We start from the raw sequence: 27,085 nt of genomic DNA on the forward strand, positions 1-27,085 counted from the left end.
TTCAGTAATGTAACTGTGTTAGAATCTCTGAACGTCACTAAAGCTTAATATCCTCCAGCATTAAGCTCATATGCAGCTAATTAAACATTATTTACATAAAAAAGAAATTTTTTATATATATATATATATATATATATATATATATATATATTCTTTTTTTATATATACATATATATACATTATATATTATATATAATGTGTATATATATACATTTTATTTATATATATATATATATATATATATATATATATATATATATATATATATATATATATAATCCGATCATAATCAGTGTACACTATAACAATCCAAGCAGTTACTTTACTGAGAACATTTGATCTAAAACAACCTGAATAATTAAAGAATGAATTAAATTACTCCAGCGCCAGTGATGAATATGCATTATGCAAATGAGTCCTGTATTTGCAATAATTTGCATACAGACTATTGCTTCTGTATAACTGATTAATTCATTTACAAAAAAAATAAATAACATTTAAAAAAAAATATGATGCTGTGATTACATTTTTCCCCCTCGGGAAGTAAATAGTATAAATAATATAATAAACAGTATATTAATAAAATGTCATTAAAAACTTAATTCATTGAGCGTATAAATGAACATAAACCTCATTCTATTTAAAAGCAGAAACCCCATTTATTACCTTGCTTTTCCCCTTCCACATGTTTCCAGTGGTCCCCCCACTTCCCCCCCTCCCCCCCCTCTTCTTCATCATCTTCAGTAGTGGCTCTTCTTTCAAAGCTCTTCAAGTCATCCATGAATAATTTTTAATAATGGAACATTTATTTTTAAATAATTATCTCTTTGGTAATAGACTTGCTGCATATTGGTTTGTGTAAGGCAAAAAAAAAAAAAAAAAATACTACTAATGAGAGTAGTAAAATAAATAAATAAATAAAAACACAGGCTGAAGTTCCGTTATGCCATACAGACTACTGTGAGAAATGATTTTCTTTCTTCTGTTTTTTTTGTTGTTGTTGTTTTTTTCCAGAGAGTAATGCACATCTAGAGAACAAAGAGAAGGGAGAGAGTAACGCAGCGAATGTACCTTGATCCATGAAGCACACTAAGGGTAAACGATGGGAGAAAGGAACTACACTTTGCTGGCAGTAACGTGGACTCAAGGTCAGCTGTCACAGAACCCACAGTCGCCTCACATGGCAAGCTATGACATCACATTGGATTACGACATTCCCGTGGACCAGATTCCGGACACGACTCAGGGAAGAGCCTTTTTCATCTCTACCATCATCATCGCCATCGTTCTGGTGTGCATCATGCTCGTCTGTGGCATCGGGAACTGCGTCTTCATCGTCACGTTAATGCGTTACAAAAAACTCCGCAATATCACCAACCTGCTCATCGCAAACCTAGCGGTGTCGGACTTCCTGGTGGCAGTCGTGTGCTGCCCGTTCCTGGTGGATTACTATGTCGTTAAGCAACTCTCCTGGGACCATGGGATATTCCTGTGCATTTCGATCAACTACCTGCGGACAGTGTCTCTCTACGTGTCCACCAACGCCTTGCTGGCCATTGCTGTGGACAGGTGAGTGTTTGGATCCTTGGAATTCCTTTAACCCACGAGCAGGTACAGTACCACTCACCGGTTTGGACATACCCGCTCTTCATCTTCAGGTGTCAGTTTTGTACTATTTTAGAAGAATGGTCACAAATTCCCTCTCTCAGAACTGATTTCACGTGTTTTGGTTTCTGTTATAGTCTTGTCTCTGCTCCGGCCCTGTCGTTGTGTTGTTGACTACCTTAATGTGTTCACCTGTCCTGTGTTAAGCCTTTGACACCTTTCTCTGTGTATGGCGCTTTATGGTCTTAACCATTGTACTCTACTTCCTGGTTTTGACTCTCAACTGTTTTCCTGATTGCTGATATAAGGATGATCCGAATTGATATTCGGACTCGCCGAAATAAATCAACCGAACGTTGTGACCTGCCTTCAGTAACTTCACGTTACGATAATAATGAAGACGTCGACATCTGTGGGATTTGCCGTGACCAGGAAAAGTGTTAAACCAATGAAAAGTTATTATTTAAGTTAGATTCGGCGTTCTTCACAGTGTTCCCGATGAAGCTTAGAACCTGATGGAGACCTTTCTTAAACTTTCTCACCCCTTCTCTTCATTTGTAAATTAAATAATTCAATTTTAAGTAGAAAACTACTTATTAAAAATGATTTATAATTCTGAAACGAATGTGTGCATGGGCATTGAGTTCACTACTTACACGTCTTAGAAACACAACCATAAGCTTCTAAATATATATATGTCTTTTTAAGATGAGGAAAAGAATATAAACATATCCAGTCTCATGTGTCCAAATGTTTTGACTGCTAGCGTAACTCATTCCCTATCAGCAGATTTAAGTTCCGTGCTCGGGCTCTTGTGGTTCTCGCTCGGCAATGCGTTCCGATTATTTTCCGCTTTTGGATAAAAGCGTCTGCCAAATGAATAAATGTAAATCTTTCTAGTATTTCAGAAATATAACCGTTTGATAAATATGACCTTGGCACACTATAAAGATGATTTTGCACCATATAGGTCCACGGGGGTCCGTGAAGCATATCCAGGGCTCAGGAGTAAAACAAACTCTCGGACATTCAATAAGAAATACCCCAAAATACTATCATTTCATTCTCGAGTCTAATATTAGAATAGTTGGACTACAGTATGTCCAATAAATTAATCTGTACTGAGGCGCACCTGTGGATTATTTATTTATTTGTTTATTTTTACACTTACTGGGTCCCTGGATGCAAAAAAAAAAAAAGCCTCCATGATTTAAATCATTTGTTCAAATGCCTGTTCTGTTCAGAAAGTACTACGTGTAAAATATGCGGGGGAAGAAAAAAAAGAACCTCTCTTGAAAGTTCACTCAGATTTTAGAAATGAAATGTGGGGGCAGTGGTGGCTTGGTTAAGGCTCTGGGTTACTGGGTTACTGATCGGAAGGTCGGGGGTTCAAGCCCCAGCACTGCCAAACTGCCACTGTTGGGCCCTTGAGCAAGGGCTTAACCCTCTCTGCTCCAGGGGGCGCTGTATCATGGCTGACCCTGCACTCTGACCCCAACTTGAGCAAGGCCCTTAACCCTCTCTGCTCCAGGGGGCGCTGTATCATGGCTGACCCTGCACTCTGACCCCAACTTGAGCAAGGCCCTTAACCCTCTCTGCTCCAGGGGGCGCTGTATCATGGCTGACCCTGCACTCTGACCCCAACTTGAGCAAGGCCCTTAACCCTCTCTGCTCCAGGGGGCGCTGTATCATGGCTGACCCTGCACTCTGACCCCAACTTGAGCAAGGCCCTTAACCCTCTCTGCTCCAGGGGGCGCTGTATCATGGCTGACCCTGCACTCTGACCCCAACTTGAGCAAGGCCCTTAACCCTCTCTGCTCCAGGGGGCGCTGTATCATGGCTGACCCTGCACTCTGACCCCAACTTCCTGACATGCTGGGGTATGCGAAGAAAAGAATTTCCCTGTGCTGTAACGTATACGTGATCAATAAAGGCTCGTTATGAAATCGACAGGACGGGACCGTGTTTTTCATGCTACTCCTGCCCAAAACGCACGCTACGGAGAGATAATGGTTATACGCACGTCCTGTTGGTGTCCTGATGGTCTCCGATTCTGCCTTGGCCACACATCCATGATCACTGCTCACACTTGTGGCTCATGATTGTTAACACCGCAGAGAAGAATCAGGAACAGAGGACGTGAATTTCATCTGCAGTGGAGAAGAATTTTTATTTATTTATTTATTTTTAAATGACGACTGTGTAGAATACAGACGGGAACCGAGTCTGAGTTTTATCATTTGAGACGGATGATGTCGTAGTAAGAAGGACATCTTCTGTAGACACTCTTGTCGCCCGTTTCTTTCAGTCTTGCATGTTCCCTAGCGTAACTGTACAGTTGCGCTCGTGTTTATTGTGTGTTACGCTTACTCCATGTCCTTGGGTTATTCATTTTTATTTGTTTCGGTGTGCGGGTTTTGAGTTTTTGCCAGCCTGCTTTGGATAATGATTATGAATAGATCCATGTCTGTCTCAGGCTTGATTCACGTTAGGGATAAAGATCCTTGGAGAAGCCTAAATAAAGAGAGTTTACATTCTCACAGATTATTATTATTATTATTGTTATTTTCTTCTTCTACGTGCATCCGTGCGTCTCATGACACGCTACCTCATCTTAAAACTAGGTTTAACGGAAGACGATTATGTTCCCGTTTGTTCGATCCTGAAGTGGAGAGACAGCACGGCCAAGTAGGTGTGGTCAGATTGAAGGAATTCTATCAACACTGTGGAGTGGAGCGAAGAGGAAAACTGACATTTTGGCCATGTTGAATATGTAAGGCACAGGGTGTTTGCTTCGTGGGTGAGATGGTAATGAATCACTGCTGCCATATGGGACTCGATACACGAAAGGAGGAACGTTCCTAAATGTCAAACAGGTTCCGACGTCATTCATCGCTGAGCCAAGAATCGATTTTGTGATTGCTTGCAAGTGTGCTCCGCCTGCATGTTTGACATTTCAATCAGTTTATTTGTCAAACATTGCGTATAGTTCACTGAGCGTAGCCCGTTTGTCGCTATGCACGATGACCACCATGTTTCATTCCGTGCACGGCGGCGACACGGACATGTGTTCGGCGTCGGTACGGGCGTATCAGGTGCTGCAGAACACCTTAGTGTCACTCCTGGCTTAAGGTACAATAAAACAAACAAAAATCTCCAGACAGAAACCAACCCTGGTAAAGACTCACCATTGCTACTGCACATGATACACTCGTACCAGGATGGATCCAGCACCCCAATAACATCTTCTCAGTAGTGGTTCTATGATGAACCCTTTCCGCTGCTGGATGATTAGATGATAGAGAGGGATAGCAACAGGTTTACATGACAAAGTGCAACACTGTGGTTAATATTCTCATTGTCTTTAATGCCTGTTTTCATAAAAGCTTCTGTAGATGAGATGGTCCATGTTCTGTAATAAGGAATTCTAAAAGAACCCACAGATGTTTCATGTTGGTCCAAACACAATAAGAGCATCGGTGTAGATAAGATGACCTCACCCAGCTCCTGTGTGTTTTTCCTAGATACATGGCCATCGTGCATCCTCTGAAGCCAAGAATGAAGTACCAGACGGCCTACTGGCTCATCTTCGGAGTCTGGATCTTCCCGGTCCTCATCTCCGTCCCATCGGCCTACTTCGCCACGGAGCACGAGTACCCTCAGGGCGCTGTCGCGCACGGCAGCAAGATCTTCTGCGCCCAGATCTGGTCAGCAGACCAGCAGCTTCTCTACCGCTCTTACTTTGTGTTCATTCTGGTCGTGGAGTTTGTAGGACCCGTGGCCGTCATGTCATCGTGCTATGCTCGGATCTCACGTGAACTCTGGTTCAAGAACTTTCCAGGGTTTCCGACCGAGCAGCTCGAGCGGCGTTTGCAGCGTAGGCGACGCACCGTCGTCGCTCTGATTTCCGTCCTCGTGGCTTACGTGCTTTGCTGGGCGCCGTATTACGGCTTTGCGCTCCTGCGGGATTTCTACCCGTCAGTGATTACGCGAGAGCGCAATTCGCTGGTCGCGTTCTACATCATCGAATGCATCGCCATGAGCAACGGGGTCATCAACACGCTGTGCTTCGTGAGCGTGAGGAACAATGCTGCGAAGTGTCTCAAGAAGGCCAGACGTGCGCAGTGGCACGTCGTGTCAAGGAACGCCGCCGTCGCTGGTGTGAAGATGGTGGTCGAGGGCGATATGAGGACCTCTTCGCTCAAAGTGACGGAGGAAGTGGAATGTACACGAATAAGATGAAGAGATGAAAGATCTGGAGGAGGAGGACGAGGACAGAGCTCCCGGTGGGACCCGATCAAATGAACTCCTTAACATTAAACAAGAGAAAATTCACATAAGGCTACTCAAAGATCGGATACCTCCGTCTTGAGATAGATCATAAATAAACGAATAAATACAGGATCTACACTTTAAAAAATGCTTTCTTTTTTATAAACCTGGGTTTTGTCCGCAATTGTTCGACATCCACGAAAGCAGAGTATTTCCAGTGGTCAGAACGAACGCAAGTAAAACTTACCTCCCAGGAAATTCAACTCACTGAAGGGGAAAGGACACCAGACGTGAGAAAAACGCACATTTGCGTCTGGTAGCGGTTACTTTGGCTTTGTGTGACTTCTGAAGCATTCGACTTTCCTCGGAAGCAAGAAGTCGGATCATTTTTGACCTACAAAAAGTGTGTGTGTGTGTGTGTGTGTGTGTGTGTACTTCTTTGGTTAGCAACAAGCTAGCCGGCTAACTGTTATGACTGATGTACACCTACCGCTTCAAAACCGTGAACTGTAACCTCAGCGTTATAGCGTTAATACGCTAATATGTCCGTACGTTGTTCCCGAATGGGAATTCCGAGTAAAGGGGGCGCTTTCTTGGAGATCAGAAACGATGAGGTTTCACTTTGTGAACCAAAAGAAAATTCAGGGGGAAAAAAATCTTTCTTGTTTTGTTTTTTTTCCCCTCTCTCTGTTTGCTAGGATGTTCAAAATCATTCGCTACCGCATTCTGCAGTATTTTATAGTTTATACCGGTAGTAGGATTTTAGTTTATATTGATGTAAATGTAGCAAAATACCTCGAAAAAGGTGCAAAAGTTATTATTATTATTATTATTACGCTGTCAAGTAACATACAGGTACACCGTGAACATTGTTGGAATGAAAGTTTACTAAAAGACCACGGAGTAAGAACGTTCGTTTAAATAAAAGCTTTTACAACAAGCACTGCCTGCAACATAACGGAAAAATAACGCTAAGCATACAGAAGAGTGTTACGCAACGATGTTCCTACTGCGAAATTGTGAACTTTACGACTACAGATTTCTTCAGTATTGAGTAATGACTCCGGAGAGACTGGTGTAAACATTCAGAAAAAACAAAAACAAAACAACAACAGTCAGGCGAAGTGCCAGATTAAGTTTATCCCTGTGTCTGAGTCATTCCAGAGTCCAGATGCTGCACAGACTGACCTAAAACACAAATGTCCATCCTGCAAGACCTCTGGAGAACTGCTCGTATTTACTCAGGCTGTGTAGGGCTGGAAATCTGGAAGCGCTTTGGGAAAATACATTCGAAGGTTGGGATGCCTTCCTGTTCCTGCAGATCCACCACACCACACCACACCTCTACCCCAACGCAGATCATCAGCATCTTCCCATCACCCGTTCGATTAGCTTGGAATCCAACTGAGCAGTAGATCTCCAAGAACGCTGGGTTCTCCAGTTATTTCTTCCTCTGGAGAAAGGCTTCGGCCTCCTTCTTCAGCCGTTTAACGTCCTCTTTCCCGCTGTCGTCCGACTCGGGAACGTAGTCAGAATCCTCGTCCACAACCTCTTCCTCGCTGTCGTCATTAACGAAGCTGTTCTCATACTGGTCTTCGTCTTGTTCTTCACCATCGTCATCATCCGGTGCGGTCTTCTTTGCTGTACAATGAAAGTTTAATGAAGGTGAATCTGACATATTAGACCCGAGAACAGAGAGCAGTCGTGGATAATTAGTCATAGCGATCTCAGGACTATCTGGATCCCAAGCGCCGTTTTCCTGTGACGTAAGTCTACCTGTAAAAGTAGGAGGAGTTTCTAATAGGCACGGGTAATGGAACACTAGCCCGAATTCAAACCGTAATAAAAGCCAGGAGATAAAACGCGAGTGACGTTTGTCGTGCTGCGTTCTGATGAATGCTGAAGTGAAATAATTGGGGAGGGCTAGCAAAACATCCCTTTTTTTCTCTAGACGACGCATCTTAAAGCGGCAGTCAGTAATGTTGCGAAGTGTTTCCAGACCAGTACAAGTCAAATATTTCTGTATTACAGATTTAGCTGGATTATAATATTGATGATTTGACATCAAGGTGTTTGGGTTTTTTTTTTCCTCCATCAATGTTTGGTGTTTTTTTTTTTGGTCAGGAGTGAAAACGTTGTGCGTTTACGAATGTTCCTATATAAACTTCTAAACCTGTGCCATACTGTATATAAATCACGCGCACATTTCCTTCAGACGAATTAACGAAAACGTCTTCTCCAATGTTAACACGGTTAAAGGAAGGTCGACCAAGCTCAGCAGCTCTGTTCTGGCTCGGGAGGCGGAGCTAATTTCAGGCCCAGAAAAAAAGAAGTCGTCAAGCCTAAAATGAATAAAACCTTCCATTTCCCTTTTTTTTTTCTTTTCTTTTTTTCCCTACGTCACGTAACAAATCCAAGTTAAGATGAAATACGGCAGATTTGTGGCGTCTCCAGACTTCCGTATCGTTCTCGTCGTTCACGGTTTTGAGTCTCGTATCGATTAACATCGCAATTAACGGTAGCGGGTAATTAATTCAAATAACTCAGTCTGGTTCTAGTAAATCAGGTCCTCTGGTATTTAACCAGTTTGGAAGAACTTTGTCATTTTCTCATGGGTTTGGACTTACAAAAAGACCTGGCCATGAACAGTTTTTTTATTATTTTAAGGTGTGGTTTTCTGGCCCTGAAACGAGCTCCTCGCCGTACGCCGGAACAATGTCGCTCGGCCACACAGATTCGCAAGAGGGGAAATGAAGACGATGTACTCGTCAGTGTTTTCGTCGCGACGACAATTCGCCTCGCTCAATTCGACAGAGGGTGTTAAAAAAAAAAAATACAAACAGCCCCTTTAATAAAAATGATGAGAAAACTTTGCACGGATTGTTTGTGATTCGATACGAACGTTCTAGAAGGCTGCTGTCGGGATTCTCTAGCGCACTCCGAGTCTTGGCGTGTATTCAAAGTATTCTGTATCGAGTATCTGAAGCGAGTTCATTTTGTCCATGTGCATTTCAAAGGGAAGCGAGTAAACTAGGTGGGTGTGAATAACAGAATAACACAGGCGAGTAATTACAACAAGTGGCTTCTCAGATCCTTGCATGTAAAAGCTGCCCAATCTATATCCTTTTATTCAGCACGTCTCGAGTGGACAGCCAAGCGGGAGAGTCACAAAAAAAAAAAAGATACGGAAAACTGCGTCACTGTGGCCCTTCCTTATCCCCTCTCCTCCGTTTCAGTCAATTTAGCCTGTCGTTGTTGCGCGTTCGCAGACGTAGTTTGGCGAGCGCCCTAGAAAACGACCTGGTCCGAGCTGGCCACGTATCTAATCCATATTAAATGGGAGTGTTTAAAATTCAGCGGCGAGTCTGGCGTTCGTCAAGACACGTCAGATTTGAACAAGGACTACTTTGAGATTTGAAGAGGAAAATACAAACCTGGAGGTTTAGTGTGTTTGTACTCTTTTTTGTGCAGTGGATTCTTTCTGGTGGAAAAGGAAAAAAAAAAATAATAAAAAATAATAAAAAAAAAACACAAGCAAGTTTAAAAAATAATAAAATGTTTTAAGTTACATCTGGAAAAATATGTACAAGAGAAAAGCAGAAAAGTCTTGCAAGCAGAAAAGTCTTTCTTGGACTCATGAAGTGTGTAATTTTGAGGTTTTTGATATTCGCCAACAGTGGTCTACCAGTCTGAGTAGTGTTTTAGTAGCTGGTCAGACTAATATACATACATACATATATATATATATATTAATTTTCTTGAAAAAAAACATTCAAGAAACGAATGGTTTTTCAAAACAGTTGGCTGGAAAACTTCAGCTTGGCAGTGAAAAGCGACTACGCCTTACATCACGCCGTTAGCCTGCGACAGAACGCCATCCACGAAGTTCAAATTTAACCCAAAATGCGTTTTCTCGCTCGGTATTTCAACAATTGTGCGGTCTGTTGGCTCCGCCCCTTCCACTATGTCGACAGGCTGAGAGATCTGAGAGTCGAGCGGTCCAGGATTACCCAGGATTAATAGTGCACATTTGAGACATGGCTACTTTCTTCCTCAAAGGCAAAGTGATTTTAGTGAAATCATTCTGAATCATGAAGGAAGAAAAACTTCTGCTAGTTCTGCTAGTAAAGCATTAAGGTCTTAACGAGACCTGGGCGGAAAACATCACGTTAACCGAAGCCACCTGTAGCAGTCAGTGCCGTACGGACACTCCGGCCGATCGTCGTCTTCGCCGTCCTCGTCGTTTTGCTCGTCCTCGTAGTCGTCGTCGCCGGGGTGACTGCACTCCTGAAAATGGATCGGGTTTTTCCTGGAGAAAGAACACGAACGGTTTTCTGACCGTCCAATTGGTGTAAGGCGACGATATTGTTGCTAAGCAACCGGGAAACCGGGTTGACACAGGGAACACACACACATGCCAGATAATCACTAAGCGATAAGCTAACGCGCATCTGTTAAAGCTTCTGTACAAACGGCGTAAAAGGCCGAGTGACCGTGGAAATAAGACAAAACTGTCAAAAACATCGACGTTTACCTCGGATACGGTGGGAGTTTCCGAAAAAAAAAAAGACTTGATTTTAGTCACTTTACTGAAATCAGTAAAAAGACTTTCATACCATATAAGGAAATGTCAACAATGCCTCACAACCTGTGAGGGAAATCTGGACTTCCAAATTTAGTAGTCAATGTGGAATCTCTTTAAACAAAACGACCCGACTTATGAAAGTACAGTTCAAGAAAAATAAATCAAGACAACGAAACGCCACGTGACGTAACCTCAGGCTCGACGGACGCTCGTTTCGTGGTGAAATACGAGCTGTGAAAGTTGTATTTCACTGATCTTGGCTCGGAGAGCTGGATCCTCTCGACAGCATTACAAGTCTAAACGATCGTGTGTAATAAACGAAGACTAACAGGGCTGTTAAAGAGCCATGTTAAATGGTCGAACGAGCATCACAATGAACACTCTCTCTCTCTCTCTCTCTCCCTCCCCCTCTGCTAGCTAGGATGATCTGTGGGAAGATTTTAAGTTGCTCTGGGACACTGGGTCCAGTGCGGTACAGCGAAAGAAAATAAGTTTGCTTTACCGAGAGACGTTTGGGGAGATTAGTCATCGTAAACCGATACGTCGCGTGCACGTTCAAGCCTGAAGAATTACTTAAAGGATGAAAGATCTCGCATGCCATGCGGGATTCACCATGGACTCGTCCAGAAACTACGAAGCGCTCTCGGCTCGTTAACGGTCGGCCGTAAAACAGTCGATCGGGGACATTAAAAAAAAAATTTAAAAAATAGAGTGCGGCAGGCACGATGTCTTTTTGATACACGCGAAAACAGTTGACCCTATTCATCTTTGGTGCCAGTTTATAGGAGATCATTTCTCCTATTTTAACCACAAAAAAAAAAAAAACATTTGAAAGAAAGCCATAAAATGGTCTTAACTTAAAACTGGAGGAAATAAGCAACATCAAACAAATCATTATTAATCGCTCGAGATCCTGCTCGGGGGCTGGATTTCACATGGAGAATACTTCTGAAATAAATAAATAAATAAATAAATAAATAACTATTTGGTTTGGATTAGTACCTGTAACAGGAGGTGCCATAGGGACACGGCGTCCTGCGCTGCACTTTAGCCTTCTGCTGCACGCTTGTCTGGGAGTTTTCGGCGCCTTCCTGCTTTAAGGTTGAGCCTCCAGCTTTGGACCTCTGACTGTCTTCAGCTCTCTTACTTTCGTTCACATTTTCCCCGTCATCTGTTTTCTGCGCTGCGTTGGCGTCTTCGTCCTCCGCTGGCCTCCTTCGGCTGGACTTTGGCACCGGAACCTGGTCCTGTTGAAAAGTAAATGATTTTATCACCTGGTGCCCAGAAGGATCACCGTGTAAAGACGTGACACCACGAGGAAGCCGAGGCTCACCATCAATGAAGAGATCTCACACGCCAGTTCCCTAACGCTAACGTCATCTTTAACCAAGACAAAGACGCTGTATCTTAAATCTTTATCTAAAACCTATCTTGTGTTTTTAATATAGAAGATAAAACTCGAGACGTTTGTTGCTATAGCTTTATGTGCCCTCGTACAAGCCAACTCGGTACAAGGTCGTTCATGAGATCCATCGATCCACTGTTCCAGGTTCCGCGTGTACCTGGCTCTCCTCCGTGTCACTTCTCAGCCTCCTCGCTCTCTTTCTGGGGGCCTTGCTGCATCCTTCCTCCACATCCTCCTCGTCCTCGTCTCCTGATAACGAAGGCAGCCTAGCCCGGGGTCGTTTGGGTCCTGCTGGGTGTTTGGATGAAGGCGTGTTCCGGACTGTGCGAGCTGGAGCTCGTTTTGCCGCGGCTGGACAAAAGACATAAATATCACATGAAGGCAAGCGCAAGGACGAAAAAAAATAAACCCCAAACAAAAAGAGTCCAAATCTCTCACCGGTTCTAAATCAGAACCAGAAATTTATGCCAACGTATACATTTTAACGCAGAGACGTTTCGATCTGGATTGGGGGTTTTTGTTTGTTTTTTGTTTTTTAGATACTTAGACAGCAAAGAATACATTTTAAGGTAAGACGCAGAACCATATGCGCATGTCTAACCTTGAGGCGAACCTGGACAGTTGAAGATCATATGAATTGGGGGGTTTTCCCCCCAGTCTTCAACTGTCCAGTTTCCAGTTGGTGCAAGGACACCACAAAACCTTAATGTAAGAGCTTTTCTAGTAGAAGAATGGCGTATTCTTGAGGGGATTACCTCAAGCCTCTGAACTCAAAAAGAATGATCGATTGACTCCTCGGGTCTGAGGAGAAAAGTAGCCATTTTGCGTAGACGGCACAAAAGAGACTCGAGAGTCTCGGGACCGTGAGCAGAAGAAAGAGCGAGCAAGGTAGAAAAAAAAAAAAGAGGGAGGGGAAATAAAAGGATAAAATGACGCGCTTTTTGAACATCTCTGTGCGAAGAAGAAACGTCGGTGGTCACGGCAGCCGGCGCTGACACGCTGAGATTTTATCAGGCTGCAAAACAGCATGGGGTCTCTTTCAGTGAAGAGTTTCCACTGAACAGCGTTTATAGGAGAGGAAATGTCTCAAAAAGGCCACGGTGACATAAAAGGAAAGAGTAAAAAGATGTTAACACGCATACTGAAAAGCCACTTTCGCAAAAGTTCCAGGAAAGCTTTTCTCGTATTATACTCCCTCAAATCTTGTCATTTTCTATCATCATCATCAAATGATTAAAAAAAAAAGATAAAAAAAAAATTGTGCCATTAAAGGAATGACATTTTCCAATCGAATCTCCGTCCATCGTGTCGTTAGCACATCGTCCAATGATCGCCCACGAGAATTTTAACACACTCTTGACACAAAAGTCCCAGCTCTGAAAAGACAAACTGTCTAGCTTTAGAACTTCATTTAGAAGAAGAAGAAAAAAAAAACCAACCTTTGACTCGAGTATTCATTGAAAAATATTTCTTTGTGTGCAATTGAACGCCATGCCGGCGATCATGGCTGTGTTCATGGCGGGAAACGGGTTAAAAGATGTCACAAAATATAAAGAATTTACAAAAGTTTAAAAAAAATAATAAAATCCTAGCCTTAGAGGAGTTAGAGGAACCGAGGAACCCATCACAGTCCATTAAAATGTTCCTCAGAGATATTAGACTTGATCTTAAAATTAGGCTTAATCGGAAACGGGTGGAGATGATCCGGTCCCAGAGATTATCCGAGCGGAAACGACGTTTATTTCTACCGGCTACGTGCCTGATTACATGACGTCTATTTATAATACGTTGATCCCAATCGGGTTGCCATTTTCGAACGACATAAGCGTTTATAATAACGACGTTGAGGTCTGAAGACGGGACGGGGCACCGTTTTTTAAGCTCTGAAGACGAAGGCCTCGTTAACAGCAGCATGTGCTCGCTCATCCACTGGAATCCCACAACGCCCCGGGACCCAACAAAAACATTTTCAATTCTGTGCCTCCAAAGACCACAGTCCATTTCAATTTTCGACAAAAGCTGGGCGTTCGTTCTTAAGCGATGCCAGAGTCTGAAGAGATTCGAGCCTGCTATTATTATTAGGAAATTCCACTGTTGAGAAGTTATGTTAAATAATGATCCCGTGTCAAAATAATAGCGTTGGCGTCTGCAGTAAAAATTTAAATATGGTTAGGAATCTGTATTCTACTTTTCCAATGGTTGACCACAAAAGCAGCTGACACATGAGCTCCAGATTTTGATCCATCTGTATATATATATATATATTGGAGTGTATGACGGAAAGCTTCCCTGGCTACTTAACCCTTGTGCATCCTTAGGGACATTTTTGGTTTTTTTAAATCATTTTCTCTGAATAAATTTTGAAACCCATTCAAACTACCGCCCGACTTATCAGTTATCGGTATCGCTAGAATCCACGATGGGTCCACGTCTACTCGGTACTCCTGTAAACAACAAAAAAAGTGTCACACAGGACCATTAAATGATCGCAGCAGCTTAAACCTACCGCGTGTGAAATTGTTCGCATGCTTAGTTAACTTGTGCGAATGTCATGTAATGAACAAAATCATGGTTGTTATATGAACATTTTTTGAACAAGCTCAATAAATCCTGCGCTACATCCGAGCTAGCTCAGTAGCTAGCTAAGCTGGAAGACATGACGAGGTTTTCCCCAATTGCATATTTATGAATATTCATAGATTTCGGTATTTTCAAGGAGGGTAAAGGTGTAGGTGTGTGCACAGGTAGCTTTTTGAGCGATAAGAAGCATATTAAACAAAGTCAATATGGTGTAAAAGTAACTAGCATCTATTAGCATCAGCGAACAAAAAATATACAGGGAGGAGAACAGAGAATGCAAACTAACTAAGTAAGTCACTGATCCTGACTACAAGATTCCCCTCCCCCGTCTGCCGTCTGCTTCCCCGATCCCCTCCCGTTGAGACATCTTTCTCTCAAACTCAGGTTCTCGGACATGTGCCGCAAACAGCAGGCGACCGTGTACAAGACCCTGGACGCTGGGAAAAGGTCCACTAAGTGATCCGAGAGGTCGCTGGAGCGAACACGGTGTTCTCTTATTGATACCTTTCGCTGGTGATGTGTTCAGGGCTGCGGGAGCGACGTTCATCATCCACGCAGGAAGAACTCTTTGTTTACGAGGAGCCAGAGAGTTAGGAGTGTCAGATTTACAAGAAGAGAGAGGATCGCCACCGACCTGCACACACACACACACACACACACACACACACACACACAGAAATTCAAATAACTTCTGAAAACGTTCCACTCCTTCAGCTAAATACTTTGATGGCACTTTACTTAAGTGTGGTGGTTATAGAGCTACATTACACCTCCGTACACCTATAACATAAACCCCTGATCTCTACGACGCAATAGTTTATCTAAGGCAAATCAGTGACACTCTAATGACTCGTGTACATCTTCTGAGTAACGTGACGGGCTGTTCGTAACGCCTTAATGAAACGCCTATGACACCACCTTCACAACATTATGATGGTTACATTCTGTCCTTAAATTAGAACCGTCATATGATGTCCTTGAACTCCCAGTATCGCCCTTACCTAAATAGTTCGGTAACACTTTTATATACAGGCAGTGGTTATAGAGCGGCATGACACATTCATAAGCCTGTAACTAATGAGTTATGTGTCCCCCCCCCGCCGCCTTACCTTTAAATAAAAGAGTTTTATTTGACTACGGACACATCAGTGACATTCTAATGACACTCTCGGGAAGGGTTATATACGTTTTCCGGCCTATAAGTAAAGCGACCGGTTATAACACCTTAACGAAGCCCCCACGACACCGCGACGACGAGATTACGCCGGTCATTTTTGTCCGCAAATCACCGAGTCGAATGACGACCTTACGCTGCGAGGACCTTCTTTACCCGAATCGTTTAGTAACACTTTGTTTAGACAGACATGGCGTTCATAGCGCTACATAAACCCTTTATGGCAACCGATATCAACTTAGAAAACATTTCAAATGGTTTGATTTAAAACAGGCATCAGCGCTCATAAAGTCCGGTTTGTCGAGTTGCCGTAAGGCTGTTATGACACATTATGGGCTGACTTACTGTGTGTTCAAACAATAAGCTAGTAAGGTGACGCGAGAGCAGCCTTATGACATGAAAAATGTCACTTGATATTAAAATGGACAAAAGGTGTCTCTTATAACACATGGAATAAGCCTTTATATCAACTTGACACTAAGACTGATGTCTAAATGAACAAAAGCAGTGTTTATGGCAGCTTACAGCTGTTGTTGTAAGCTTTTATATCAACTTGACGTCAAAATTGATGTCTAAATGACCAAAAGCAGTCTCTTATGACGGCTCACGTCTGTTGCCGTAAGCTTTTATATCGGCTTCACGTTCAAATTTGACAAAAGCAGTCTCTTACGACAACTGACCACTCTTACTGACTGTTATTATAAGCCTTCATAATCAACCGGATATTAAAACGGGTGTTTAAATGAGCAAAAGCAGTCTCTTATGACAACTCACGCCTGTTATAAGCCTTCATTTCAACCTGACATCAAAGTAGATCGAAGGTGTCTTCTGACTTCTGTTGGAATTGAACCTTTTATAATCAACCTGACGCCAAAATCCAGTTCTAAAAGAACCACAAAGCTTTTAGGAGAGCTGCCCGAGTTTGGAATAAGCCCTTATAAATGTATATGTAGGTTTACGTCAGTCGTCAGGAAGGGCTTAGATAGGAGTTGTGTAGCCTGCATAGAAGTGTTTCTCAAGAGTTCTTGGGATGTTTAACGGGTAGCTTTCTACACACGTCCTACCCGAATCATTTGGAACTCCTGCTTTAGCGGTGTTTGGGCTCCCCGATGTTTAATTCTTAAAAACAGCTACACATTTGATCCTTTTATTATAATCACGTAGGGTTATACGTCGAAGCCGTGTAGGTTTTCCAAGACGACGAAAGCAGAGAACCCGTGTTCGGAAGCCTTTTTCGAAAAATAAAACATTGCTAAAGTTTTACCAATATACATCTGTTCCGCCCCTTTTTCTTTTACTCGTATTTAAACCTCAAGCCCGAACATGACCCTGGTAATGCGTTCACTTTACATGATCTTTCATTCCGGTAGACCTTCTATTAAAAGGTCACTAATCTGTAAGGTTTTTCATCTGCTGCTTGGGTAAACAAGCTGGGTGAAGGTTTTAAAGACTGGAGGCTTGTAGCTATTCACAAGTCGGGCTCGTAAAACTTGAAATACTAGATATAGCTACATTCTTCCAGAGCTCGGCCGTCCAAAACGTATCCGTGTAAAGACGAATGTTTCATCGGAGTCAGATTTTCCTTTCTTGCACAATGTGCCAGCTTCTAGCTTGATTACATTTCTTAAATACTTCACATTTATGTCCTGCTTTAGCGGTGTTTCGGATGCCCAACATCTGGACTCGGTTTAATTCTAAAAAAAAAAAAAAAAATGAGACATTTCCAAGCGTTTCCAAGTCCTCTCGGTGCAAGTTTTCCGAATCGTAAGTTATCTCTCAGCAGAATGAGGACACTACTGTATATTTTCTGCTCTGTGAAAGTCTTTAATCGGATAATCTTTCATGCTCCGTACAGACTCTGATATTCTAACAGACTCTTCTCTCATTTTCTCTCTCTCTCTCTCGCTCTTTTCTCTCCTTTTTACCGCTGATTACTCAGAGAGGTGGAAGGTTTATATCAGCGAGTGGGTGAGTAGGAGGTACAGCGGGTCTCTCTGCTGGGATTGAGGTTTAGACTATACTAGAATGGGGAATAATAGATAAACAATCTGGCTTTTTTTTTTTCCCTTTTCTCCCCCCCCCCCCCCATCCGAGTTTGGTAAAACTATTATGTACACTCGGAAGATTCATAAAAGCCCCAAGATTGCTAGCTGAGATATCGATGAACATCACATTCACGTAAGCTTGAAGAGATTTTACGAGTGGTTGCGGGGGCGACATGAAAAAAATAAATAATAAATATCATACCACGATACTGGAAGACGTACTGACAATACAAGATGCACATCATGATATTCCGTTTTACTAACAGTGAAACGTTATTAAATACCCGTGTGGTGACATAATGAGTTGGCGTAAGAGCCACGCATGAAAATCATACCGTTCACCCTTATAAGCAAGTGTACCGGCTCTGGATGTTTAACACTCCTTCCAAGAAACTATATTCTACAGCTAGCAACAGTTATAAGCGTAAGACAGGTCAGGTGTAGGTGTGGTGCTGTATGTAAAGTGTTGCTACAAGAGCCGAACCTCAGAATGTTGCTTATTGCTCCTTTAAAAGGAAATGGATCTACTAGATACCCATTCCAGCCCTTATACAGTACATATTTAAACTACAGCCGAGGATGTACAAATATAGCCGTTAGAACAGTGAGACTGGGCAGGAGCAGTGATGTGTAAAGAGTTCCCAGGAGAGCTAAATATGATAATGTTGCTTATCGCACCTTTAAAAGAAAGTGTACAGGCTCGAGATATTTCACACTCCTTCCAGGACACTATATTCCACAGCTAGCAACAGATATAAGCATAATACAGGTCAGGTGTAGGTGAGGTGTTGCTATAAGAACTGAACATGGATGTTGCTTATTGCCGCTTTAAAAAGAATTGTACATGCTCTACGACGGCACGAAGGTGAGTGCGATATTCCTTTCGTGCAACAGTTCTATTCAGAAGAAATTAATATGAAGTAACTGACATTTCAGACACAATATGGCCCAAATGTTTTTTGTTGATTTTTTGCGCCGTCAATGGAAATAGTTTCTGAAAAGAAGACACAGCTGGATACAGCATTGCCTGCTGCCATGGTAACGCAGAGACTGACTGACAGCCTGTAGTAAGTGTAGTAGCGGCTTTAATGTGACGAACAATTGCTAGAATTGGGTTTTTATGTAGCAAAACACACAACTGGAACGGCGCTTGATCATACTGTTGTATAAACGTTGCTCATTGCACATTTAATGGGAATTAAAAACAGGCTCCTTCTATAGATCTAATTTACAGCTAGTGACATATGATATCACTTAGAACCACGAGAAAGGTCAGGTGTAGGTAATATCTTAAGAGATGCACTGCTAGCCAAACATGACAATGTTGCTTATCGCACCTTTAAAGGACTTGAACAGGCTTTAGATATGCTACATGGCCAAAAGTATGTGGACACCTGACCATCACACCCATATATGGTTCTTCCCCAAACTGTTGCCATAAAGTTCGAAGCTCACAATTGTATAGAACGTCTCTGTATGCTGTAGCGTTACAATTTCCCCTCACTGGAACCAAGAGACCCGAACCGGTTCCGGCACGACGATGCACAAAGCGAGCTCCGTGAAGACATGCCGTGTTAAGCCTGGAAGAGCTCGAGTGTCCTGCACAGAGCCCTGGTCTCAATCCCACTGAACACCTTTGGGATGAACTGGAACTGGAGCCTCCTCGACATCCCGATATCAGTGCCTGACCTCGACCTCGCTCTTGTAGAACGTGTGAATGAACAGGAATCCCCGTAGCCACGCCCCAAAATCTAGTGGAAATCCTTCCCAGAAGAGTGGCGCTTATTATAAGAGTAAACATTTGGCCATACACCCGGTCACACCCTTTCCAGGTAACTATAGCATTTAAACCCCACCTGTTTACACGCAGCAGGGTCCGCTCTCGTTGTTGACTCGTAGACGAAAGACGGACTGTCCTTGGCCTGAGGAGTGTACGCTAATGTCTCCTCGCACGACCGGGAGGATTTAGAGTTCTGCTCCGTCTCCGACACCATCTCAATCTCCATCACCTCATCGTCTGCCTCCTCCTCCTCAAAACCCTGGCTGTTCCTGTTGTAATAAAGAAAAAATATGTGCTTTCTGAGATTCTTCTCCCTTAAATTTCACAACTTTTACAAAGCCCGTGACAAGCTTTTGGACTTGGGGGTTTTTATTATTTTTTTTTTTTACGGTATGATAATTCAATTAAGTAAAGGTTTGCCAGGAACCTGCCAGGCAAAACAAATCTGTCCCCAGTTCTTCTGCGCTGTGCAGTTCAGCTTAGACAGGTGACAAAACAAATCGGATTTATTTCCCCATACCTTCAAACGTAATCAAACATGTCACTTTTGGCTTCTTTTTTTTTTTTTTCTCCTTTTTTAAAATCAGCAATGAAGCGAGGGAGGATGTTCAAATCAGCGAAGACATCGGACGCCCCGTGTAATCCCGATCCAAGACACGATATTTGTGTGACAGCAGAGAGTAATGAGAACTGGAGCGTCTTTTGTTTGCCGCGCGTATTCGATATTACGGTCCAATACGGACATGATCCGGAGGCCCGCACAGCTTTGGGAAATCATCTGGAACCGTAGAAGGAGCATTTATGAGATATAACCCAGTAGATTTTCATCTTCTTATAAGAAAACAATGCAAATAGTTCACATTGCGAAATACTCCATTACTACGTGTAGGATAGAAATACAGTGGAACGACCTGTCCTTAAAAAAATAAATAAATAATAATAAATCAGTCTGGATAAAATGCTGAACCTGAGATCATTCGGAATTTTCTTTTTATGTGGAATATGCCAGCAGGACAGAGGGATATTATGGGGGTTTCGTCAGGAAAAAGCACATTTTCGAGCAAAATTCCCCAAGAAGTCTACAGAAGCTCTGAGACCTGAGCAACGGTTTAATTCTCGCACTTCCCACACGGACGCTTTGTCTTTTAAACGCATGCCGGCGACAGCGTCGTGAATCACTTCCTCATGAATGCGCTACAGGACAAATTAGCATTTATTTATTTATCCCCCGTCAGCTGCGGGCCACATGAAAAAGCGCTGGCTGCGAGAATGATGATGAAGCCTGCGGGATCCGTGATTAAACTAAACAAATCTTAAAAGGGCGTCCGAAGTGTTTTTGGTTTCGGTGGTAAACATACGCTCGGGTTGTACTCGGTGTTTAAATTCGCAGAAAAAAATAAATAAAAAACTTTTGAAAACAATGTCCACCAGGGGCTGAGATAAGGGTGGTGTTCTTGGGTGGGAGGAGTGTAGGTTGGGGGGAGTTATGCCCACCCTGGCCACCCCAAAAACTGATATTCAGCTATGAATTTTCAACAGAGGTGAGATTCCTGCCGACATCAGACTGTTGTTTCTTTTACACACAGTACGTCTTCGAACGTGGTATTCTGTCACATCGGGACACTTCCGGCTTCAAAAAGCACTCTAATCTAAACCATGTCTCGGTCAGCACCCGGGCTGTACCATATGGACAAACACAGCATACTGGGATTGTAGTGCGACTGGGATTCTGTATTATACACCAGGGTATCTGCAGGTATCAGCACTTCAAATGTAATACTTTTTAATACCATATTCGAGACATTTCCAAAAAAAAAAAAAAAAAACAAATACGATGTCATGCTACACGATACATCAGCTGTAATGGATTGTGTTCATGCACATACGTGCGTTAAGTAAACGATACTGTAGCAGGGTAAACTTCTAGAGAAGGATATGGGAGACCAGAGCAAATCTCCTTTTTGCATTAGCATTTGCTCCAACAGTGAAAGGGGAAAAAATCCAGTATTTCTTTTCCATGAATTTCCAAGAGAGGAAAAAGAAAGAGAGAGAGAGAGACAGAGAGAGAGAGAGAGAGAGAGAGAGAGAGAGAGAGAGAGAGAGAGATGGATTACGGCAGTCAGAAGAGAAAAAAAACATAAACCCACGTAAAGCAGTGTTTATCAGTTTTTTTTGTAATTTAATGCCAGGGTAATGATGTAACAAGTAGTGCTCTAAATGTATAGAAATTTTTCTAAAGAAGAATGTTTACATACATGTACGTTTTATATTTATATATATATATATATATGAAATCTCATACAGAAGATTTCAGCAGAGCGCGAGTGCTTCTGTGACGCTCGTCCACCAACAGCAGGAAGGAGAAGGAGGACGGCGTGGGAATGTCAGCTACGAATACGGGCACTGCGAAGCTAAAATCGAAACGGAACCCGCTATAAAAAAAATATCCGATCAACTCGAGCTCACTCTGAAGAACGTTTCCTTCGCCAGGTCACGCTGATCGATGACGTAAAGCAGAGCGTACGCCGGTGTGTTTAATCCTAAGTCTACCGTCAGAGGCTCTTCATATAACGGTACGTATACCGCGACACGAAGACGTCCGTTATAGAATGTTATCGGGATCTTGTACGATGTGGCAAAGTAATCATCTAAATAAATAAATAAATAAATAAATAAATCAATAAATAAATGAGCGAGCGCTGCAAAGTCTTTTGGTCCAAAATGTTCAATTCCGCCGAAAGCCTGTCTACAAGTTAACGATTTAAGCCCAATCGCTCTGTGTGTATTTCACTGTGAGGGTTACCTGGGTGTTCTTTCCTCTGCGACAGCACGCACTCTGTACATGTATTTCCCCGGGAGCAGGGAGAAGATGGAGCCGTCCTCCAGGCAGTGCCATCGGTCCTTCTCTAGCGGTCGCGGCGACGCGTCCAGAGACGTCTGAACGAAGCAGGGGTTCACGTGCGTCTGCGGTGGACACAGTAAAAGAGCGTGAGGCTGAACAGATCTCGGATGAACAGTGAACGTGTGTGCGCGTGTGTGTGTGCGTGTGTGGCCACCACCACTAGTGTGTAGCGTCCACCTGGATGATGATGCGACGGCAGCCATAGTGCTCCAGAGCACCCACCACACACCAGCTATTAGTGGAGAGGAGAGGAGAGGAGAGTGATGTAGCCAGTGCAGACATGGGGATTATTATTATTATTATTACGGGGCCATGATAGAGAAGAGCCAATGGGGGAATTTCGCCAGGACACCGGGGACAGCTCATATCGGATAACAAACAGAACCGGTTAAGCTTACGTCCGTTTCTCGACTAAATTAACCGATGCTGATCTTCGCAGGCAGACGCCAAGGTAAGTTTAGAAAGTAGCCGAAATAAAAACATTCCCATGTTGCTTTGGGGGAAATATAAAGGATGTTATAGGCAACAAACCCCCGCCCCGACTGGTTTTCCCAGACCGCCGCACATCTTACATTACAGAGAGAAACCAATCAGAGCATATTAGGGATGTCATAAGACGTCGTTCTTTTCTCGACGCGTCTTTGACACCAGCGCCGGATTAAAAGGAGACAGCTGTTTCACACCGTACTCTACCAGACGATCGTCTGATATGGCCCGGTGTAACAGCTGTGTGAGACCACACGGAGGAGCTATGACAGATCCTGTTGATATAATTGATCCCCATCACTCCTCGGACACGCAATACGGCGCCGTCTAGTGGGTCTTCCTGACACGCTGCTCTCCGTGTGGTGTCAATAACGTACACGTAGGCCGACGTGTTCGCTACAGATTGAAGCGTGCGCTGCAGCAGCCGGTGTTTATATTTGAAAATTACAGATGAAAAATCGACAATCGCTGGGAGAATCCGTCTGATCATTGTGCATGTGTGTATGTATAAATGTATACTTGTATATGGTACACACACGTATATTGTGTGTGTGTGTGTGTGTGTGTGTGTGTGTTCATCGGCGCTCTGCACGCTTCTTAGCTGCAAATGATGTTCTTCTGCACGCCTGTCGAAACTACAAATCATAACGGGGACGTCGGAGAAATTAGCAGCCGAAATCCATTCTGAGTAACGCACAGCCGTCACAGAGCTAAACAAACCGTCAGGACAAACGGTTCCCCGGCGCGATTGCCGAGCTAATGTAACAACGACAAAACAAGAAAACGCGATGTAAGATGAGAGAGGTCAAAATATTTACTGCGGTGGAGTCGTACACGCTGTTTACTGTGGAGTACACGGACCAAGTTACTGACTGACAGACAGAGAGAGAGACAAATAAACACAGAGGGAGAGAGGGAGAGAGAGAGAGATGACTGACTGACAGACAGAGAGAGAGACAAATAAACATAGAGGGGGAGAGAGAGTGAGAAAGAGATGGATTGAGAGAGAGAGAGATGACTAACAGAGAGAGAGCGACAAATAAACATAGAGAGAGAGAGAGTGAGAAAGAGATGGATTGAGAGAGAGACACAGAAAAAGATAGAAAGGGAGACAGAGAGCGAGAGAGAGAAAGAGGGACAGATTGAGAGCGACACAAAAAGAGAGGGAAACGGGAGCGAGAGAGAGAGAGAGAGAGAGAGAGAGAGAGAGAGAGAGCGATGCACAAAGAGATAGAAAAAGAGAGACGACTAGAGAGAGAGAGGCAAAGAAACAGAGAGAGAGAGAGAGAGAGATACAGAGTGAAATCGACAAAGGGAGAGAGAGACAGAGAGAGCAATACAAAGAAAGAGATAGAGATACAGAGAGAAACAGAGAGAGAGAGAGATACAGAGTGAAATAGAAAAGGAAGAGTAAGAGAGAGAGAGAGAGAGCGTGAGAGAGAAAGAGAGAAATACAGAGAGAAACAGCAAAAGAGTGATAGAGAGAGAGAGAAAGAGAGAGAGAGAAATACAGAGAGAAACAGCAAGAGTGATAGAGAGAGAGCGAGAAATACAGAGAGAAACAGCAAAAGAGTGATAGATAGAGAGAGAGAGAGAAATACAGAGAGAAACAGCAAAAGAGTGATAGAGAGAGAGAAAGAGAGAGAGAGAGAAATACAGAGAGAAACAGCAAAAGAGTGATAGATAGAGAGAGAGAAATACAGAGAGAAACAGCAAAAGAGTGAAAGAGAGAGAGAGAGAAATACAGAGAGAAACAGCAAAAGAGTGATAGATAGAGAGAGAGAGAGAGAGAGAGAGACAGCGCGAGAGCGCGATAGAGAGCGTGAGAGAGATAGACAGTAGGACATCAAAGACTTTTTGATCGTGCGCTTTGTTTGATGTGTGACCCTCTCGTGCGATCCCTCCATCACAGCATAATAAACACCCCACAATAAAGTCAGCGTCAGCACAGATGAGATTAGAGGAAAAGGGCCCTTTAGCACATACGGGTTTGAGTCGCAGCTGTCCGTCCACGTTCTCCAGAATCCCGTGGTTCCTGGACACTCGTTTATCGCTCACCTGTTCGAGGACAGACAGAAAGTCCATTCTCATACATACATACACTTCTCATACATTACAAAGAAATCATTTTTCAACACATTTCATAAACCAAGACGTTAAAATGGCTGATGTTGAGATCAGTTTTGTTTAGATAAGTATGTCTCACAGTGTCAAAATAAAAAAAAAAAAAACCCTTCATTAACATGTCTCACTATCCTCATCGCTTCAGTACAAAACAAAAAGAGCAAGGACATGTCTTGGGTGGGAAACATAAACTCTGTGGCAACTGTTGTTAGTACAAATATTGTTTCATTTTTGGCCAATAAACACATTTCCATCAGAATATGATGGTTTCAAGATATATACTCTATGGCCAAAAGTATGTGTACCTCTGATCAGAACATTCATATGTCCTTGTTGAACGTCCCATTCCAGATTTATTCCTTCTTTGCGGTTATAAAAAGCTCCAATCTTCTGGTAAGGCTTTCCACTAGATTTTGGAGCTTGGCTCTGGGGACATGTGTTCATTCAGTCAAGGCTCTGTGCAGGACACTCGAGTTCTTCCAGTCCAACCTGAACACACCACGTCTCCATGGAGCTCGCTTTGTGCACAGCGGCATCGTCGCTCTGGAACAGGTTCTTAGTTCCAGTGAAGGGAAATTGTAAAGCATACAGAGACATTGTGAGCTTCTAACATTGTGGAAGAACCACATATGGGTGTGATGGTCAGAGGTGCACATACTTTTGGCCATACGGTGTATACCGCATGCATGATCTAATTCAGCATGAAGGCGGAATATTTGATACGTACATATTCTCATGATAAATGCGTAGAATCATTACAGATGATAGTAAATGTTCGGTCCATTACATTACCATTACACCACAGCCATTAGAGACCACTAGACTCTTGTTGTATTCTATTTAGGAAACCATCAGCCAGAACTCTTCACACTGTTCACGTTTAACTGTTACCATAATTGTTTTTGGGAGAAATTTCTTGAGTAAAAACACTCGGTGGGCTCCGGTTAGTCCTGAGACACACCGTGCAGCGACATCTAGAGGACTGCGATTGCAATTACGACAGGAGAAAATGTTTTCTCGTGCAACTGAAAGTGAAAGTTTGATCCAGGATTCTGAAGTTACTGCTCAAACATTTCAACTGTGATGGTCATTTTCATTTCCCCAACCCTGATCATGGAGAAACCAACTCGTCCTGGATATTGTAGTGTTTACCCTGCTCTTCCACATCAACCTCAGCTCAGGAAGGAATGTTCAGGAGCTGATTAGTTTGATCAGGTGGTATTAGAGCAAGGTAAACACTAATATGTGTAAGGCAGGACAGAGGGATCTCCAGGACCAGGGTTGGGAGCCTGTGACATAGAGATCAATGGCGTATGTTTTACATTCTGTCAATGCACCATCTTGTAGTAATAAATAGACTGAAATAAACGTCTCACGCTCAGAAATGGTCCTCTCCCGATCACAGTGTCTCCGTGTGGCAGGTCAATGGGCTCTCCTCCTACTCCTCCGTCCACCTGCTCCAACTCAAAGCCTGGCATTCTGAGTAAGCGAGCAAATCAGACGCATTTATTTACTATAACACGAATCAGCACACGTTTCAGACTTACACTTACAGACATTTATAACCCAGAACCAAAGATACAGAGATATAAATGCCAGTCTATGCAGTGATCTCTAAAAAGCATTCAGGTTAGTTCATTAATTAGATCCAGCATTCAAAACTTTTTTTAATTATCTATAGGCAACTAAATAAACCTGGGTTTTTTTAAAAAAAAAAAAAAAAAAGAAAGAAAAACAAAAGCAAACCTATGATCTACCTGCTCGATCAGCTTTGTACGTGTAAAAAAAAAAAAATCAAAACAACTCAAAAATATTCAGCAGCAACATAATTCCATTATTCTTACACGTTTATGCAGGCACTTCCGGGTAGCGCAGGACACCTGCGCATGCGCATTGCGTTGTTTTCAATGCAAACGGTTTAAATTTGACTAAATGCACTAAGGGAACTGTAAGACTATTGTTTTTATTTTTAGTCATTGTTTATGTGTATTTTTTTAAAAAAATGATGTACACATTTTAAATATTTGTTGTCTTGGAAACGTTTGGAAACCTTTGCGCATGCGCAGAAGCACCTCTAGCCATGGGTTACATCTTTCGAAACAACAATCTTTTTTTTATATTATTATT

General features: G+C 42.9%; 2 protein-coding genes across 5 annotated transcripts; one reads left to right on the forward strand and one right to left on the reverse strand.

The window, feature by feature from the left end:
* Positions 1-966: 966 nt before the first annotated feature.
* On the forward strand, positions 967-6,653 carry prokr1a (prokineticin receptor 1a). The gene is made up of 2 exons (XM_053615517.1): positions 967-1,569; positions 5,130-6,653. Exons 1-2 carry the CDS (start codon positions 1,103-1,105, stop codon positions 5,845-5,847), a joined length of 1,185 nt encoding a protein of 394 aa, XP_053471492.1. The 5' UTR covers positions 967-1,102; the 3' UTR covers positions 5,848-6,653.
* Positions 6,654-6,729: 76 nt separating this feature from the next.
* aplf (aprataxin and PNKP like factor) lies at positions 6,730-26,925 on the reverse strand. Of its 4 annotated transcripts, none has more exons than XM_053615514.1 (11): positions 26,803-26,925; positions 26,335-26,437; positions 24,821-24,892; positions 22,250-22,410; positions 19,523-19,715; positions 14,952-15,081; positions 12,025-12,218; positions 11,465-11,709; positions 10,061-10,186; positions 9,312-9,354; positions 6,730-7,518 (listed from the first exon to the last, which is right to left on the reverse strand). In XM_053615514.1, the coding sequence occupies exons 1-11, from the start codon at positions 26,850-26,852 to the stop codon at positions 7,357-7,359; spliced, it is 1,479 nt and encodes a 492-aa protein (XP_053471489.1). In that variant the 5' UTR covers positions 26,853-26,925; the 3' UTR covers positions 6,730-7,356. The 4 variants fall into 4 exon arrangements, with proteins under 4 accessions (XP_053471489.1, XP_053471488.1, XP_053471490.1 ...); XM_053615513.1 differs by having other exon boundaries at positions 6,731-7,518; positions 9,312-9,358; XM_053615515.1 differs by having other exon boundaries at positions 6,731-7,518; positions 9,312-9,358; positions 26,716-26,823.
* Positions 26,926-27,085: the final 160 nt, after the last annotated feature.

This window comes from Ictalurus furcatus, chromosome 26 (genome assembly GCF_023375685.1).
Source record: "Ictalurus furcatus strain D&B chromosome 26, Billie_1.0, whole genome shotgun sequence".
Lineage (NCBI taxonomy): Eukaryota > Metazoa > Chordata > Actinopteri > Siluriformes > Ictaluridae > Ictalurus > Ictalurus furcatus.

Coding starts and splice junctions, on each gene's coding strand:
- prokr1a (XM_053615517.1), top strand. CDS start 1,103: ATGGGAGAAAGGAACTACACTTTGCTGGCAGTAACGTGGACTCAAGGT. Junction 1,570..5,129: donor CTGGCCATTGCTGTGGACAG/GTGAGTGTTTGG, acceptor TGTTTTTCCTAG/ATACATGGCCATCGTGCATC.
- aplf (XM_053615513.1), bottom strand. CDS start 26,852: ATGCGCATGCGCAGGTGTCCTGCGCTACCCGGAAGTGCCTGCATAAAC. Junction 26,438..26,802: donor GGAAGTGCCTGCATAAACGT/GTAAGAATAATG, acceptor TCGCTTACTCAG/AATGCCAGGCTTTGAGTTGG. Junction 12,219..14,951: donor GAACACATCACCAGCGAAAG/GTATCAATAAGA, acceptor TCTTTTGTCCAG/CCGCGGCAAAACGAGCTCCA.